The sequence below is a fragment of the Budorcas taxicolor genome, chromosome 19 (genome assembly GCF_023091745.1).
Source record: "Budorcas taxicolor isolate Tak-1 chromosome 19, Takin1.1, whole genome shotgun sequence".
Classification (NCBI taxonomy): domain Eukaryota; kingdom Metazoa; phylum Chordata; class Mammalia; order Artiodactyla; family Bovidae; genus Budorcas; species Budorcas taxicolor.
The window spans coordinates 15,850,450-15,869,432 of record NC_068928.1 but is presented as its reverse complement, the minus strand read 5'-3'; the positions used below and the strand labels follow the sequence as shown (position 1 = coordinate 15,869,432).

The following is an 18,983-nucleotide window of genomic DNA, read 5'->3' as shown; positions in this document are numbered from 1 at the left end:
CTGCAATGTAGGAGACCTTGGTTCAATTCCTGGGTCAGGAAGATCCCCTGGAGAAGGGAAAGGCCACCCTCTCCAGTATTCTGGCCTGAGAACGCCATGGACTGTACAGCTCAGGGGATCGCAAAGAGTCGGACACGACTGAGTGACTTTCACTTTCACTTTTAAAAAAAATAGAAATTGCTGTATGTGTATGTGTGAACTTCCAGATGCTCAAGCTGGTTTTAGAAAAGGCAGAGGAACCAGAGATCAAATTGCCAACATCCACTGGATCATCGTAAAAGCAAGAGAGTTCCAGAAAAACATCTATTTCTGCTTTCTTGACTATGCCAAAGCCTTCGACTGTGTAGATCACAATAAACTGGAAAATTCTTCAAGAGATGGGAATACCAGACCACCTGACCTGCCTCTTGAGAAACCTATAGGCAGGTCAGGAAGCAACAGTTAGAACTGGACATGAAATAACAGACTGGTTCCAAATAGGGAAAGGAGTACGTCAAGCCTGTATATTGTCACCCTGCTTATTTAATCTATATGAAGAGTACATCATGAGAAATGCTGGGCTGGAAGAAGCACAAGCTGGAATCAAGATTGCCAGGAGAAATATCAGTAACCTCAGGTATGCAGATGACACCACCTTTACGGCAGAAAGTGAAGAGGAACTAAAAAGCCTCTTGATGAAAGTGAAAGAGAAGAGTGAAAAAGTTGACTTAAAGCTCAACATTCAGAAAATGAAGATCATGGCATCTGGTCCCATCACTTCACGGGAAATAGATGGGGAAACAGTGTCAGACTTTATTTTGGGGGGCTCCAAAATCACTGCAGATGGTGATTGCAGCCATGAAATTAAAAGACGCTTACTCCTTGGGAGGAAAGTTATGACCAACTTAGACAGCATATTCAAAAGCAGAGACATTACTTTGCCACCAAAGTCTGTCTACTCAAGGCTATAGTTTTTCTGGTGGTCATATATGGATGTGAGAGTTGGACTGTGAAGAAGGCTGAGCGCCGAAGAATTGGTGCTTTTCAACTGTGGTGTTGGAGAAGACTCTTGAGAGTCCCTTGGACTGCAAGGAGAGCCAACCAGTCCATTCTAAAGGAGATCAGCCCTGGGATTTCTTTGGAAGGAATGATGCTAAAGCTGAAGCTCCAGTACTTTGGCCACCTCATGCAAAGAGTTGACTCATTGGAAAAGACTCTGATGCTGGGAGGGATTGGGGGCAGGAGGAGAAGGGGACGACAGAGGATGAGATGGCTGGATGGCATCACCGACTCGATGGACAAGAGTTTGGGTGAACTCCGGGAGTTGGTGATGGACAGGGAGGCCTGGTGTGCTGCGATTCATGGGGTCTCAAAGTCAGACAAGACTGAGCGACTGAACTGATGTGATTTATTTGAAAAGGCAAAGCATCTATAACAGTCAAAATAATTATGAAAGGTAGATACTTTCAGTACCTGATTTCAGGATTTAGTGTAAAACTCCAACAATCAAGACGGTGAGACACTGGCATAGTCAAATATACCAACGAAATAGAGTCCAGAGGCAGGCACCGTCTGTTCTGGCACCTCTTTTTTTTTTTTTTTTGCACCAAAATGGTTTATTTCGGACACTGACAACATGCGCAACAATGCAACTGTATTATTACTTTGTTTGGTTTCCTTAAGTATTACTCAAGTATGCATTAAAAATACATGTTTACATTTAAGAAATGTAACACATTAAAGTCCTCTGTAAACAGAACTCCTTCTCAATATATTTTCCTGCCTTGTTTCATACATAAATAACATAATCTACAAAGTTATAAATAAAACTATTAACTCTTATGACCTAAAAGTATATACAAATTTTGGAGCTTGACAAGAGTGTTTTCTTTCTTATTTTATATAAGTAACGACATGCAGTGTTTGCAATGTTTTTGAATCATATAGATGACTTATAATCAAAACCTTTATTGTCTCCCAAATTGTTCTCCCTATAACAGACATTCACTGTACTTGGTAAAGATGCCACCGTTCAAAATCAACGTAGTCAAAAGACTAGATTCTTTTTACTTTTGTTAAGTAAAAATAACCTGAGTGCTTACTTAATAAAATACCTTGAGTGGTTATCTAGTAAATCACCAAACAGGTGGTGACATTCAATAAATAATGTTACTATTTTCTGAAGGAATAAAGATTTCCAGTCATTAAACAGAAAATAATCACATTTTCTGCATCAGGAATTCTGAATGTGCCTTTCTGAGATCATTTTTGTGTGTCGTTATTTTTACCCTGTAAGTTTTAACTAATTGAAGTGATGGTTCAAAATAAAGTTTAGAAAACTTAGGATACTATGGTTTCTGTTCCTCTAACAGAATCTCCATAAACTATTTTTTCCCAAGACCACTACAAATTGAACCTGATTTTTTAAGATTGTGTTAGCTTTCCAGTTAAATGATAGTACAAACATACACTCTGGTAGCATATTTTGTTCTTCAAACAAACTAAAGTGATTTTAATAAGGCTTAATATTTAATGGCAACCTTCTGTTCTATGTTGTCACCTCTTTTAACGCAAGGTGGCATTAGAGAGCACTTGGATGCCATCCCCGCTCAATCCAGCAGATGGCAGCAGGCTCCCACCAACCTCTCAAGACACCAGGCTGACTTTCCTGGACCCTCTGCGTCCTGCGTGTTCCCTCTTTATTTCTTCCTTCCAATTGCCATTATCTCTGCCCAGTCAATCTGTCATACCGAAGGGGGACACTTAAATGAAAGATGAAGGAAACACACCCATGAGCCCCATTTATGCCAGGTGTTGTTCTTTACCCTTAATAAGCAATATTTCATAACTACTTCAACTGTATATCACGGGAATGATCATTTTATTTGAAAGATAATCAAACAGAAGCTCAGGCAGGGAGAATATGTTCCTAAGTACTGAGCTGGAAGTGCTGAAGATGGGGCTTGAGCTTGGCCTTTCTTTCCACCTGGTGGTGGTTTAGTTGCTAAGTCGTGTCTGACTCTTGCTACCCCATGGACTGTAGCCCGCCAGGCATCCTCCATGGGATTCTCCTGGCAAGGATACTGGAGTGGGTTGTCATTTCCTTCTCCAGGGGATCTTCCTGACCCAGAAATCGAACCTGTGTCTCCTGCATGGCAGACAGGTTCTTTACCCACTGTGTTACGAGGGAAGCCTTTCTTTCCACAGAACACTGTCCATATCTGTAGGCCAAAATGCTCAGTGTAGGATCCTGCAGGAAAAGCTCCTATTTACTGAGTGCTCATTGGAGCAGCATTGTAACCACATTACATGCATTAACTCATCTATATTCACACGTGAGTGAGGTAGGGACGGTTTTTATTCCCATTTTAAAGCTAGGTAGTGAAACAGAGGCACTGAGAAATTGACACACTTTCAAAGGTCACACCCTTGGTAAAGGCTGGAGCTGGCACTGGAACCCTGCGTTTGGATCTGGACCCCAGATCCTTGACTACTGAACTGTGTGCTGAATGACCGCTTTAACAAGCTCTGTGGGGAGTGGAGGAGGCTCCTGGCTGTAGTGAGAGTCTCAGTCCATTTCTCCCAGGAGTGGTGAAGAATTGAATGGCTTCTTCGTCCACTGCATCCCCTGCGGGGCCCAGTGGCATTCAAGGGGTCCACTGGTTTCTCTGCTTCGTGTCCCCAGTTCTTAGAATTCTGCTAAGACCTATGACTGTCTGTTTAGCCAGCCCGCCTTTAATGAGTAACTTGTGTGTGTGTGTACTAAGTCACTTGAATCAGATCTGACTCTTTGCGACCCCATGGACTGTAGCCCACCAGGCTGCTCTGTCCATGGGATTTTCCAGGCAAGAATCTTGGAGTGAGTTGCCATGCCCTCCTGCAGGGGATCTTCCCAACCCGGGGATCAAGCTCGCATGTCTTCTGTCTCCTGCACTGGTGCGGGTTTACCACCAGCGCCGCGTGGGAAGCCCTTGCGCTGTGCTGCGCTCAGTCGCTCAGTCACGTCTGACCCTTTGCAACCCCATGGACTGTAGCCCGCCAGGATCCTCTTTCCATGGGGGTTCTCCAAGCACGAATACTGGAGTGTGTCACCCTGCCCTCCTCCAGGGGACCTTCCCGCCCTTACCATCCACCAAAAAAGAAATGCAGAAGGCTGCAAATAAGAAAAGAGTTTATGGGACTTCCCTGGCAGTCCAGGGGTTAAGACTCTGACCAGGGGACTTTGCAGGGAACATGGATTTGAACCTGGTTGGGAAAGTAAGATCCCACATGCCTCACAGCACAACCAAAATCTTTTAAAAATTAAAAAAAAAAAAAAAGAGAGAGAGTTTATTTGGAGTCCTAAGAATTGCAATGCAGGAGACATAAAAGTTGCCATGAGGTTGTTAACAGTTTCCTGGTGGAATCAGTATAGACTCCCAAGTGACTCAGAAAATACTTTTTCTTAAGAAATCCCAGGTTGTTTCAGCATAAGGAGTTCAAAAAGCATCTTGAATCTCTGACAGGTGTTCTGGATGACTTCATCAGGTCAAAAGGTCAGATTCCATCCAAGCTGAAATATGCATGTCACATTATTTCTTTTTTATTGGCATATACTTATTTACAATGTTGCATTAGTTTCAGGTGTACAGCAAAGTGAATCAGTTATACATATAGCCACTCCTTTTTAGATTGTTTTCCCATATAGGTCATTATAGAGTACTGGGTAGCATTCCCTGCGCTATACAGTAGGTCTTTATTAGTTATCTGTTTTATAGATGGTGTGTATTTGTCAACCCTGATCTCCCAGTTTATCCCTCCACCCTCCCTTTCCTCCTGGAAGGTCACACTTTCTTAAAGGCCTCCTGTCCAGCTCCACTTTGGGGAGCTCACTTAGCAATATTGTTGTTGTTTAGTTGCTAAGTCGTATCCTGCTCTTTGTGACACCAGAAACTGTAGCCCACTGGGTTCCTTGGTCCATGGGTTTTTCCAGGCAAGAATACTGCTGTGGATTGCCATTCCCTTCTCCAGGGAATATTCTCAGGCCAGGGATCAAACCCACATCTCCTGTGATGGCAGGTGATTCTTTACCACCGAGCCACCTGGGAAGCCCTCACTTGGCAATACTGACTCTCTTTAGATTTTCCTTTCATGCTGGTAAATGCCAAACACAAACTATGGAAACACAGTGCCTGCCTGCAAAGAGTTCTCATCTTGTGGGGAAGATCATATGCAAAAGCAGGCAAAAACAAAACTATAGCGAGATAATTCTGTGGGTGACTAATTAGCATGTGAATGGCACCAAACTTTTGTCTAGTCAGGGCAGACTTCCTGGAGGAGGAAAGTCTTCCACTTGAGCCTTCAAGGGTGAGTAAGACTTGAAGTGGGGAAGAGGTCAGCATGTAGTCTTGCACTGAGTGGGGAGCCTTAATGGGAATAGGGAGGTTGGCTAGACTGGTTGAAAGGTCCTGGAAGGGAACGAAAGGGAATAAAGCTGGAAGAGTGGGTTGGGGCCAGATTGTGGAGGTTTCTGAGGACCCAGAGGAGAGCCTCGAAGTGTGCTTTATACACTGATGTCTTATGAAGGCTCAGAACTAGGGAAGGTGGGCAGGAAAGGAGTGGCAAGATAAAGACAGCTCTTAGGGAAGATTAACATGAGGCAGCCTGTTAAGCTGCAGAAAGAGTGAGAGTGAAATCGAAGGGCCTGCAGGGGCACGTGGAGGGAACTTTGAACATTTCCTCTGTGGCAGGCGCTAAGGACTTAGCATATATTATGACATGTAATCCTCCCAAGAGCTCTGAGAGATTTGTGTCATTAGCCTCTCTGTTCCACAGATGACTAAAGCAAGGTTAAGGAATCTCCCCCCAGGGTGACCTGGCTTAAAACCAGCAGAGCTTGGTCCTCGCTTCAACAACACATGCACTAAAATCAAAACAATACGGAGAAGATGAGCATGGCCCCTGCGCAAGGATGACACGCAAACTGGCGAAGTGCTCCATAGCTTAAACAAACAAGCAAAAAATAAAAACATACAAACAGAAATGAACAGGGCTCAGATTTGAACCCGCACAGCCCACCCCCCGAGCCCACTTTCTAACCCGTATGCTATGTCACTGTTATACCGATGACCTAGAAAAATCCAGACTGACTAAGTCTGAGACAATCACCTCATCTGGCATATCCAGCAAGGTGGAGTGTGGAGAAAAGTATTTAGGACTTTGCTCAGGAAGATGCCTGAGTATTCAGGACACCCAATGCCTCTAAACAAAGAGTTGGGAATTGTCACGTAAGTTAGCTTATGATTGCTTTTGATTGCTTGCTTGTTTTGCCATGCCACTTGGCTTGTGGGATGTTGGTTCCCCAACCAGAGACTGAACCCAAGCCACAGCAGTGAAGGCATCAAAAGCATCGAGTCCCAACCGCAGGACCACCAGGGAATTCCCAGCTTTGGGTTGTAACGGGAGAGGCCGACATCAAACTTTTGATTGCCGAGGCATCCACTTCAAAGACATCCATCTCTGACAAGCACGTTGAGGGCTACAAAATCAGATAAAGGGTCAGGCCACTCCACCCGTGGAGTTCCCCTTTCAGAAAGCTCCGGGTAACCTAGCTCACTGGCCACTTGAGTGACCCCAATTTTCCCTTCCCTGCTTCATGTATTTCTTTTGCATTTTAAGTTTACCCAAAAAGAGTGAACCCATGGAATCCCAGGCACCTCACCCTCACCCGGATAGAGGCAGAACCCCAGGTCTGAGCTCACTCTCTGGGGCCTTGGTGTGTGGCCATTGCAGTGCCGTGTACCCTCCAGGACCGTGAGTAGCAAACCTTGTCTCTTCAAAGTTCCCTGATGGTTGTGGCCGAGGTGCACAGTAAGAGTCACAATGGCTGGTCCAGCCTCGACACTGGCTTCAACTGGGGAAGACTCAGTGGTGCTCCCAGGAGGAGTACAACCCAAGGGGGTGCCTGCAGGCGCTTCTAGCTCAGAGCATCAACAGACTGAGAGACACGAAACAGATACAGACCCAGAACTGGAGAAGTATGGAGGGTCTCATGCCTGGATTGTGGCTGGAGCCTTTAGTAATGGGTACTTGGTGGAGACTATTTTTCCAGCCCCATGGAAGCCAGGGAGACAGGCTCCATCAGAGAAATAACACCAACATTACCAAGACTAAGCATGTCCCCTGAAAGGGTGGGTTTCCCAGGTGGCTCAGAGGTAAAGAACCTACCTGCCAAGGCAGGAGCCACAGGAGACCCAGGTTCAATCCCAGAGTGGGGAAGATCCTCTGGAGGAGGAAACGGCAACCCACTCCACTATTCTAGCCAGGATGCTCCGATGGACACAGGAGCCTGGCAAGCTACAGTCTGTGGGACCCCAGAGAGTCAGACACAATTGAAGCAACTGAGCATTTTCCTTGAAAGGGAGGAGATGGACCCCTTCCTGCCACACCTGAAGTCCAGGTACACCTGAAGGCTTAGGGGTAGAGTGGGGAGGAAGTACCTCTAAAAGGACATGGAAATTTTCCCTCCAGCCCTTTGGGTGTGCCTGGCAATGCAAACTACAGATTTAGTTTGTGAATCTGATTGGGCTAAGCCCTAAAGGGATTTCATCAGAAGCAGGCAGAATCCTGTCTGAAGGAGCAACAGCCTGTGGTATAACAGCTGGCAGGCAGCAAGCATCCTGTGGGGCTGGCCAAATGCTGTGATGGGCATGGAACCACCGCAGGAGGAGATGGGAGTGTATATGCGGGAGAGAAATAGCAGGTGTCAGGCCATCATGAGCGGAGTCTGGAAATGAGGTCAATGACAAAGCAACATTTGTACCTCATGAGAATGCAGGGAAACCTGCCAAATACACAGATCTACGCTGTTTAGCGTTCAGAGGCTGGAAGGTTGGAATCCAGGGTGGAGTCAGTTGTTGAGAGAAGAGACCTTTGCAACAGGGACAGAAGAGAGGGGCGCTGGTGATGTGGTAATGGTGACGGCGGCTCTAAGTGAGGCTTTGACAAGTGCAAGCCCCTGTCACGGATTCGCAGAGGATCCTTACAAGGAGCCTTCCGGCTGTGGAACTGAGCCATCTCTTGAAGAGATCACAGGTGAAAGGAAGAAGAAACCTGTCCTGTTGAGCTGGATCAGGTAAGGACATCTTGGTTAGGAGAGGCAAAGATTATTTTGGTGCTTGGCTGTGCTTGTTATGCCCAAGGTCCCGATCCCCAGAACTGAGAGGACAAGACATCCACGGCAATGCAAACGCAAAAAAGGGAATTTATTGCTAGCTCGAGCCAGAGCCCTGGCCACATCCAACACCGTGGAATAGAGCCAGAGCCCCGAGACCTGGATTATAGTAGTATTTATAGGGTTAGGACAAAGACAGGGAATTGGCAAGGTTGGATTGGTTACAAGGGTTTCTTTGCATCTACTAATTGGCTAGATTTTCACGCGTGCGGGCTTTCTTAAGAGATATCTATCCTCGTCCTGACTGGCACAGACCAGGCTATGGGGAGCATGCTGACAGGCTGAGTCCTCCCGTCACCGGCAGGGGTAATTTTGATCCCGCCTGGGCAGTGTCTCAGCTGTTTCCGGGATGCTTGCTCCAGCCTATTTTAGTCATGGCCTCTATCAGGCCTCAACATTCCCCCCTTGTCCTTTGATCATGGAGAGGAATCCTCCGCTCCATTCACTGCCTGGTATTGTTGTCTTAATACCATTACCTGAACTGTACTGACACGTTTTCTTACAAAGGTTATTAATCTGTTTAAAATACATGGGCTGAAGGTAAGAATGAGTAGGAGTATAATGAGCGGTCCGAGCAAGGTAGAAATTAGTGTTGTTAGCCAAGGAGATTGATGGAACCAGGACTCGAACCATCCCTGCTGGGCTTCTCGCTCTCTCTTGCTCAGTGCTAATCCTTCTCTCTCTTTTGCCATAGACTCTCTCACCACCCCAGTGTGGTCTGCATAGAAGCAACATTCTTCTCCTAAGGCCGCACATAATCCACCTTGTTGCAGGAAGATCAATTCTAGGCCCCTCCTGTTCTGCAAAACCACTTCTGATAGTGAAGTAAGGGACTTTTCAAGGTGGCTGAGTGAGCTTTCTAATCTTTCGATACCAAGATCAATGGCTGCTCTTAGGCTAGAATAGTGTTGATTCTGCATTATTAAAGAGGATATCCCAGTTCCGGCCCTGGCTGCCCCTAACCCCAGTAGCACTGTGAGGGTTAAGGCTGAGACTGGCTCTCTCTTAGACCGGTGTGAAGCTTCTAGTTTCGGGAGGATTTTATTATTGGAGTGATAGAACAGTCGGGGGACTAATAGTACCAATACACAGAAATCTTTGGAATTATTTAACACCCGCCCGTGAACACAAGGGGCTAAGCCTGTGGAGCAGGCACACCAATTGTCCTGGGGAGGCACCAGGTACCTGTTTGTCACTGTAGAATTTATAGACTTGCAGAAGTGTTGATAGGTTTGGGGGACATTTCCTATGCAAAGGCCCCTCCCGGTTACTTGGAGGGTTAATCTGGCATTTCCTTTCTGCTGCCATCGGCAAGCTGCGTGGTTGTGGGTTGGACTGTAACTTTCTGGGACAGCTATACCTTCATAATAAGGGGGTTTGATGTCATAACATAACCAGCAACTGCTAGTCAGATCCGGGCGTGTGGAATTTAGAACCCGATAGGAGTTGATTATCATATTAAATAATGGGTCCTGCTCATCTTTAATGCTAGGTCCCACACGGCTCACTGGAGGGGAGTTGCTTGTATTAGTAATGTAGGGCCTGGAAGACGTTTGGGTGGGTGCTCAGGTGGGGGTGTGTGCAGGCCAAATGGGAGCATGGGTAGCCTCTTGTGGCACTAGGACTGAATTGGGCCCTATGCCCCAAGTTGGACCGATCTGTATGGGTCCTACTTTTAACCTGACAGTGAACAGCAATCCACTGTTATATCCTGACTGATATAACTGAAGGCCCCAGGATTGTCCGGCTTCCCAACCAGGGACCTCTTCCCTTCAGTTGAGAATTTGAGCCATACCGGGTTGCAAAGAAAATTCATACAAGGCCCAGTAACGAGGGACTCCCTTCTATGTCCCCCAGTTAGCCCAGCGGGCCCCGGAACATGACCCAAGGTAATCAAGTCCCCATGAATAGGGGGCTCCCAATGGACTGTCCCCGTTGACTCGCATCCCCAGTTGGTGCAATAAAACTCATTAGCCCCCCGCATTTCTTGATGGTCGCCTGGTCCCGTCTTCCTCCGGGGCACACATAGAAGGGCGTTTTCTGCAAGCTTTCCCGTTGGATGAAGTGGCTGCATCCAGGCCCTGAGTTAGTGGGGGGTCGAGTATTACACCTATTAATGCCAGCCCCACATTCAGGCTTGCCGGGCGTCTTTACCTCCCATTCGCCGATGTCCCATGATCCCACGGCCAAAAGACAGAGGTCGAACTCCAAGTCCGGCCACCAGGTGTTCTGGGGATGAATGGCCGAGGTGGAGTTAATTGCTTCTCCCGTAGTTGCGCTCAGAATCATCCAAGTCAGGTTCATTGGTTGATGAGGGTTACCGCTGACGGTCCCAGGGTCCAGGAAGGTGACTATTATCAGAAGAGTCAGGTTGATCCGTCCGAGACCTGCTGCCGGGCGAGTTTTAATTTTAAGGGATTGGAGGGATGCAGTATCGGCTTCCATTCTCTTTGGGCCTTCTCTTGTTCTTCGGGGGTGGCCCACTGTGCATGGCTGCAGTGTATCCAGGGTCCAATTCCGTCCACCTTCAGGGCAGTAGGGGTGGTAAGGAGAACAACATAAGGGCCCTTCCATCTTGGTTCCAAGGTCTTTGACTGATGTCTCTTGACCCAAACCCAATCCCCCGGTCCTATATCATGGGACAGGATCGTCCCTTCATTCTGGCTCTCATAAATTTTCTGTATCAGTGACCAGATATGTTTATGCACCTTACTCAAAGCTAGCATCTCCTGTTGGAAGGCACGTAATGAAAGAGGTGGTTTACTGTTTCCTTCAGACACCGGACAAATGGGAGGTGGACTTCCATATACAATTTCAAAGGGAGTCAGACCTAGTTTATAGGGGGTATTCCGTGCCCGAAAAAGCGCGAAGGGAAGGAGGGTCACCCAGTCCCCGCCAGTCTCAATTGCCAGTTTTGTTAAAGTTTCTTTTAGGGTCCGATTCACTCTTTCTACCTGTCCTGAGCTCTGGGGACTGTACTCGCAACGTAACTTCCATTTGGTCCCCAGGGCTGAGGCCAGTCCCTGCACAATTTTACTCACAAATGCAGGTCCATTGTCAGAGCCAATAAGTACCGGCAGCCCAAACCTAGGTATAATCTCTTCTAGGAGTTTCTTAGCCACCACTACTGCTGTCTCCTTTTTAGTGGGGTAAGCTTCTACCCACCTGGAAAACATATCAACCAAAACTAGCAGGTAACGATACCCATACTTGCCTGGTCTTACCTCAGTGAAATCTATCTCCCAATGATGTCCTGGCCTTCCCGCCCCCCCCCCCCCCCCCCCGCCCCGATATCATACACCTGCGTGCTGTCCTTTTCCCAGTCTCATCATCTGACAGGGCTTGCAGGTGTGGACTATATCCTGGATGGTTTTTTTCTGTTGGGGAAACTGCAGCTGCGCCGTTTGTAGGAGTGTCAAAGTCTTTTTCTCTCCCAAATGGGTGGTTTGATGTAAACGGGTACAGAGATGTTTGCCCAGGTCGGCAGGGAGCAACAGGTTGTCATCTTGGTCCCGATACCTTCCGTTTTCGCCAGCAGGACGGGTGGTATTATCCTGCACCCAGCGTAAGTCAGAGGGGGCGTATATGGGGCTGGGGGGAGTGTCCCCATCCCCGGCGGTGGCAATCCCACAGTCAGTGTATGGGCTTTGTGATCTCCAGCAGCTGCCTTGCGGGCTGCTGCATCGGCAGCATGGTTCCCTTGGGCCCGGGCATCCTCTCCTTTCTGGTGTCCTGGGACATGTACTGTGGATACCGCCTGGGGCAAGTGGACCGCTGCCAGGAGTCTGCGAATCTCAGGCAAATTTTTAATCTCTTTCCCCTCTGCCATCAGAAGCCCCCGTTCTTTATATATAGGGCCTTGAACGTGCACAGTGCCGAATGCATACCGGCTGTCAGTATAAATCGTGACTCTTTTTTCTTTTGCCCTCTCTAGTGTTTGTATCACAGCTATCAGTTCTGCTTTTTGGGCGGATGTTCCAGGGGGTAAAGCCTCAGCCCAGATGACCCTCCCAGTGTCATCTACTATGGCTTCCCCCACTTTTTTCTGTCCATCCTTTATATAACTGCTCCCATCCATGAACCATACCAGCTCACTGTTTTTTAATGGCAAGTTGCTGAGGTCTTTTTGTATGGCGGTTACCTCAGCTAACACTTCAACACAGTCATGGAGGGGCCCGTCCTCCTCTGGGATGGGCAGCAGAGTGGCAGGGTTTAGAAAACAAGGTGTTTGAAAGTGTATCTGGGGAGCATCCAGCAGCAGGGCCTGGTAATGGGTTAAGTGAGCATTAGAAATCCATTTACCCGGTGGCTGTTTGAGGATTCCCTCTATGGCATGAGGAATGTAGACCAGGAGATGCTGTCCATAAGTCAGCTTGTCAGCATCATGGAGAAGGAGAGCAGTGGCTGCGATGATACGGAGACAGGGTGGCCATCCCGCAGCTACTGGATCCAGTCGTTTAGAGAGATATGCCACAGGCCGTCTCCACCGTCCCCACTGCTGCATCAGGACTCCCTTCCCTACTCCCTGCTTTTCATCCACAAACAGTTGAAATGGCTTAGCCAGGTCCCGAAGAGCAAGGACTGGTGCTTCCAGTAACGCCTGTCGAAGTTCCTGAAATGCCCGCCTCATTGGCTCAGTCCAAGTCCAGTCTCTATTTTCTCTGCTTCCTTCATATAGAGGTCGGGCCTTTTCAGCAAACCCCATAATCCATAGCCTGCAGTACCCAACCGTCCCTAAAAACCCCCTCACCTGCCGGGGAGTCGTTGGCTCGGGGATCCGTAGAATAGTCTCTTTCATAGCCTGAGTCAACCATCTCTGCCCCTGTTTTATTTTATATCCCAAATAAATGACTTCCTGTCTAGCAATTTGGGCCTTCTTCGCACTTGCCTGGTACCCCAATGTCCCCAGAGTCTGGAGGAGATCGCCTGTGGCCTTTAGGCATACCTCCTTAGTCGTAGCGGCCAGTATGAGGTCATCTACATACTGCAACAGAACGACTTCGGGGTGGCTGGTTCGATACTCACAGAGATCTTCGCCCAGAGCCTCACTGAAGAATGTCGGCGAGTTTTTGAACCCCTGTAGGAGGCGAGTCCAGGTCAGCTGCCCACAGCTGGGCCGTCCTCGTCAGCCCATTCAAATGCGAAGATTTCCTGGCTCTGGGGGAGCCAGAGGCAAGCTGAAAAAGGGATCTTTCAAGTCTAAAATTGTATACCAGACATAGTCTGGTGGCAAGCTGCTCAGGAGGGTATATGGGTTAGGGACAGTGGGATGAATGTCACTCACCCGTTTGTTGACTTCACGAAGATCTTGGACTGGTCTAAAGTCTGTTCCCCCGGGCTTTTTCACAGGCAACAGGGGAGTATTCCATGGGGACCAGCACTTTTTGAGAATTCCTGCCTTTAGGAGGCACTGGATGTGTGGCATAACTCCTTGCCGGGCCTCCTGGCTCATGGGATACTGTTTCACCCTCACAGGAGTAGCATTTGCTTTTAATTCAGCAACAATGGGAGGTCTTTGTTTAGCCAGTCCTACTCCCGCTGCCTCTGCCCAGGCCAGAGGGTATTTCTGAATCCACTGCTGCATACCAGGATCCACAGCTGCAGGGGACTTTGGTGAATATAGTCTGTATTCATCTCTCAGTGCCAGGGATAAAACATGAATTGGTTGTCCAAGCCCGTCTGTGACTGATATCTCCCCAGAGTCAAAGTGAATTTGCGCATTGACTTTGGCCAATAGGTCTCTTCCTAATAAAGGGGCTGGACATTCCGGGATCACCAGAAATGAGTGGGACACCCGTTGGGCTCCCCAGTCCACTTTTCGTTTAGTAGTCCAGTAATATCTCTTTGTCCCGGTGGCTCCCTGGACCAAGCTAGTCTTTTTGGACATTGGCCCAAATTTTTGACTGAGAACTGAGTATTGGGCTCCCGTATCCACCATGAAGCTGATCGGTTTCTCCTCCACATTAATAGTTACCCAGGACTTGGGTAGAGGTGCCGGGCCCTGACCCCCCTAATCACTATCTTCCCCTGCATATAAGACATGGGTCCCCGAGGAAGATTCCTCCTTTCTTACAGTCTTTCTCTTCAGATCTCTTTTGGGGCACTCATTTTTCCAGTGTCCCTGCTCTTTGCAGTAAGCGCACTGGTCTCTCTTTAGGGCAGGTCTAGCTGGTTTTTCCTTTCCTCCCGACCGGGTGTCTTTAGTTCTCGGCGCTTTGGGCCCCATTCTCGTCCCTGCCAAAAGGATCTGAGCCAGCTCTTTCTGATTTCTCCAGTTTTCTTCAGCCCTATATTCCCTTTCCTCCCGTCTGATCCGTTCCTCCCTCTCCTCAGGGGTCTCTCTGTTATTAAACACTTTCTCAGCTGCCCTCACCAGATCCTATATTGACAATTCCCCCAGCCCTTCTATTTTCTGTAACTTTCTCCTGATATCTGGAGCTGCCTGGTTCACAAAAGCTAACAGAACTGCTGCGCGGACACATCAGCCTGGGGGTCCATGGGCGTATACTGCCTAAAGGCTTCCATTAACCTCTCTAAGAAGGCTGCCGGGCTCTCCTTCAGCTCCTGTCTTATCAGATTCACCTTTTATAAATTCGTGGGTTTCCTGGCGGCTGCCCTAAGGCCGGCCATGAGAGTCTGGTGGTACACTCAGAGACACTCCCTACCTTCTGCCCGTTCAAAGTCCCAGTTCGGCCGCATGGAAGGGAACTCTTCTTCCACAAGGTAAGGCTGCATGGTTGGTCTCCCATCCACTCTGGGAATGTGTTTCCATGCCTCCGACAGAATTTACTCCCATTCCTCCGTGGTGAAAAGCACCTGTAACAGCTGCTGACAATCATCCCAAGTAGGATTGTGAGTATACAGGATAGTGTCTAAAAGATCAATAAGGCCTTGGGGTTTTTCAGAAAAAAAGGGGTTTTGAGCTTTCCAGGTATATAAGTCACTGGTAGAGAAAGGCCACTATTGATAATTCCGTTCCCCGACCGGATTTGCCGGTCCGACCCAGACAGGAAGTGCTCGAACGGTGGAGGAAGGGGCCTCTCGGCTCCTGTAGTCAGACGAGTTTCCGCCCCCTCGGGTCCTTCCGCGAGTTTCCTGGGCTGGCCCCACCTCCTGCTGCGGAGCTGAGGGTTCTGAGTTCCCCCTTTGTTCTCCCGACGACACCTGAGGTACCTGCGGGAGCAAGGGTGGCGGGAAAAATGGGGGAGGTGAGATTTCAGTGTCTAAATCAATCAGGTTAGGGTATAGAGAAGACTTCTGGAGTATTGGTTTCTTCCGGCTCTCCCGTGCCTCCTGGTCTTCTTCCTTAGAGGTCTCCACGACCAGGACCTGTGGAACAGAAGCACTGGGGGGCGGGGGTGGGGGAGGGGTTGTGAATAAAGGGTTTCAGCCAGACGGGAGGGTCTTCTACTAGATTTTCCCAGACCAGGATGTAGGGAGCTTGGTCCAGATGGCCCCGAGGGTCAGGAGCCATTATTTCTTCTTTAACAGCCTGGATGACGGGCAGGCCGAAAGTTCCCTCCAGCGGCCAGCCAATCTGAAATGTCAGCCACTCAGATGAGCATAAAGTTTTTAGCTTGCTCTTCTTTACTAGCATTGATAGATTCTGAGCCTTGGACTTAAAATTTGAAAAATGGTCAGTCACTACAGATAGCGGTGTAGAATAACTTTGACCCAGGACGGCAACGCTCACAATAAATGCACAAACAGCAAGCACACCGCCGGTACACAAAGACAAGTGACAGACAGTAGATGAACAAATATCGGCCGTAAACACTGAACTAGGTTTATCCCAGGTTGCTGTTATCCTGTTCCCCAAAGTTACCTTACTGAAGGGCATCCACTGCCCACCAGACTCAGGATCAGGAGAAACGTTTTCCCCTGTTCCTTTACAGAACGGCTCACAGAACCCAGCTGCCTTCCAGCTCGAATGCTGGGCCTCGGACTTATGCTGGCCGGGCGACTCTTTCGCCCCCTGACCTGATGCCAGCATCCAGATATATTTCCTCCTAGTGAGGCTTCCTTTATGCCTGGAAGGTGTTGTTCTTCTCAGTCAAGGGATCCCGGACGAACCCCCAAATGTTATGCCCAAGGTCCCGATCCCCAGAACTGAGAGAACAAGACATCCACGGCAATGCAAAGGCAAAAAGGGAATTTATTGCTAGCTTGAGCCAGGGCCCTGGCTGCATCCAACACAGTGGAATAGAGCCAGAGCCCCAAGCCCTGGATTACAGTAGTATTTATAGGTTTAGGACAAAGACAGGGAATTGGCAAGGTTGGGTTGGTTACAAGTGTTTCTTTGCATCTACTAATTGGCTAGATTTTCACACGCGCGGGCTTTCTTAAGAGATATCTATCCTCGTCCCGACTGGCACAGACCAGGCTACGGGGAGCATGCTGACAGGCTGAGTCCTCCCGTCGGGGGTAATTAATTTTGATTCCGCCTGGGCAGTGTCTCAGCTGTTTCTGGAATGCTTGCTCCAGCCCATTTTAGTCATGGCCTCTATCAGGCCTCAACAGTGCTGTGTAACAAGCAAGCCCAAAATCTCACTGACTTGACACCTGAAAGTTTATTTCTTACTCATACAAAGTCCAACTCTGGGGGAGGACTCTATCCCACATATTCACTCATGGACCTGCCATCTGGGATGTCACCAGTTCCTAAATAAGGGCAAGAAAGTGCAAGTCTCCTGAGCTTCCAGTGGGAAGTGACATCACATTGACTAGTCAGAACTAGTCATGTGGTATCACCAAATGCAAGAGGAGCTAGGAGATGCCAAGGAGCAGACGGAAGGTCTGGTGAGCAGCCCTGTCCCCGCTGCACTTAGCAGAGCCTGGCATTTGTCATTCAGATAAAGCTCTTGACCCTTGGAGAGCACTAACTGAAAGCTAAAGGAGTTATTTTCCTGAAAATTCTTCAAGGCGTGGAGGGTTAGCCTTGTTGCCTGGACACCACTCCTCCAGGCAAGCTTCACACACGTGGTGGGGGTATGGGTGGGGATGAACGCTCTCCCCCAGAGACAAGTGCACATGACGGAATCCAGGATGCCAGGAGCATGGGCACCAAGGTCCCCAGAGGAGTGCTGCCAGGCTTCTCAGGGCAGAGGCAGAGCCTGGCACCAGTGGAAGGTGTGCACATGGGTGACGCCTCATGAGAGTCCCCACTTGGCTGCATTGTGACCGGGGGAGTATTTCAGGAGACTCAGATCCTTCATAATGTGTGTGCAGGACAAGAGCTGAGAAAGTGACCTACTGTTGAGTCAATAAGGCTGGTGACACACCAATCACCTTTGCCTGTATGGCACACAGGGAAACAAATTTGAGGAAGTTCACTGACTTTTCAAGATCACCTGGTTAATGAATGGCAGAGCCTATTGATCCCCTGGCAGGATTTGAAAGCATGAGATTTACTGCTTGGAAGGCATGAGATGCGTGGGAAAGATGGTGAGCTGGAGCCAGGATCCTGGATCCCGGTAGAGGCCTTGCCATGGCCCTGCTAAGTGGCTTTGGGCACATTTCCTATCTCAGGGCCTTGGAAACCTGGCATTAGAACATGGCCTGCTTTCTCCTCTTGTAGGCCTTCTTGACAAGCTCTTTCACAGGTGGGGGTGTCACTGGACTACTGGGAATAGACGGATGCTACTGCATTAGAGCCTGGTGGGGCCCGTCCACTGTTCCAGCCTGGCCAGCCCCCAGAAGCCACCAGCCTCAGCCCTGGTGTGGGACAGTAGAGGTCAGGGGTCCAAGGCAGCCCGGGCTGCCCCTGCCCTGGGGCATCGTGTCCACGCCGGTATGTCCCTGCCCTGCTGTAGCCCAGACCCCCATCCTGAGTCCTGACAAACAGCCTGATGAATGAGGGCAGGGAGGCAGCTAGTACACGGGGAGAGTGGAGCCCAGGGTAGGCAGAGGAGAGTCAGGAGGGAGTTTGTGGCCAGGTCTCAAGAGTTCTGAGTCCTCTACAGAAGGTCAGTCTAGAGCCAACACTGGCCTCCTCTGTCCTTGTCACTGAGCTCCCCCAGAAACTGGACCTCCAACTTTCATGCTGGGATGCAGCTCTCCTCTCCAGTGCCCAGTTGGCTCAGCAGTTCAGAATTCACTGCAATGCAGGAGACACAACAGATTCAGGTTCGACCCCGGGGTCCGGGAGATCCCTTGGAAAAGGAAATGGCAATCCATTCCAGTATTCTTGTCTGGGAAATCCCATGGACAGGGGAGCCTGGTGGTTGACAGTCCATGGGATCACAAAGGGTCAGACAAAACCGAGCTATTCAGCACACACACACACACTCCAGCACCCACGCCTCCCCTCCGTTCCTTCCCATCCCTGGCCTGGGACTTCCCTGGTGGTCCAGCGGTTTAGACTGCGCTTCTGATGCAAGGGGCATGGGCTCAACCCCTGGTTGGGGAAGATCCCACATGTCGCGTGGCATGGCCCTCCCCAAAAAGAAGTCCACCTCCCATCACTGACCTGCATCTTCCCAGTCCTGAGCACAAGTCTATCCTTGGCAGTAAGCCTCCCTCACACCTGGCACCAGGGCACTGTCAGCTTCGTGGTGACCCCTGACACTCAGCACCTCCCAAGTCTAACAGTGAGCATCTCCTTGCCCCCATCCTTACTCTATCTCCCACACATTACCTTGCCCTTGACTCTGGGCCCTCCCTGTCCTACCCTCTTACCACTCTGCAAACTCGGCTCCCCTGGTCAGATTCATCCAGAAGGTCCTGGATGAACTGACATTCCAGAATGAGCTCATTCAACCACACGTCCCAGGCTCCTGAGTCCCTGCATATA

At 49.2% G+C, this 18,983-nt stretch overlaps 1 protein-coding gene and 1 non-coding gene across 2 annotated transcripts in view; one reads left to right on the top strand and one right to left on the bottom strand.

Moving 5' to 3' along the window:
- Positions 1–18,665, bottom strand: part of LOC128064836 (uncharacterized) — a 57,134-nt gene extending 38,469 nt beyond the window's left edge. Inside the window, 9 exon segments of the mRNA XM_052657804.1 lie at positions 10,346–10,542; positions 11,655–11,745; positions 12,333–12,455; positions 13,137–13,315; positions 13,318–13,354; positions 13,356–14,171; positions 15,365–15,520; positions 15,618–15,728; positions 18,660–18,665. Coding sequence (XP_052513764.1) covers positions 10,346–10,542; positions 11,655–11,745; positions 12,333–12,455; positions 13,137–13,315; positions 13,318–13,354; positions 13,356–14,171; positions 15,365–15,520; positions 15,618–15,728; positions 18,660–18,665 — 1,716 coding nt within the window.
- LOC128065699 (U6 spliceosomal RNA) lies at positions 5,858–5,964 on the top strand. Its single transcript, XR_008201083.1, has one exon. It is a non-coding gene; the product is annotated as a U6 spliceosomal RNA (small nuclear RNA).
- Positions 18,666–18,983: the final 318 nt, after the last annotated feature.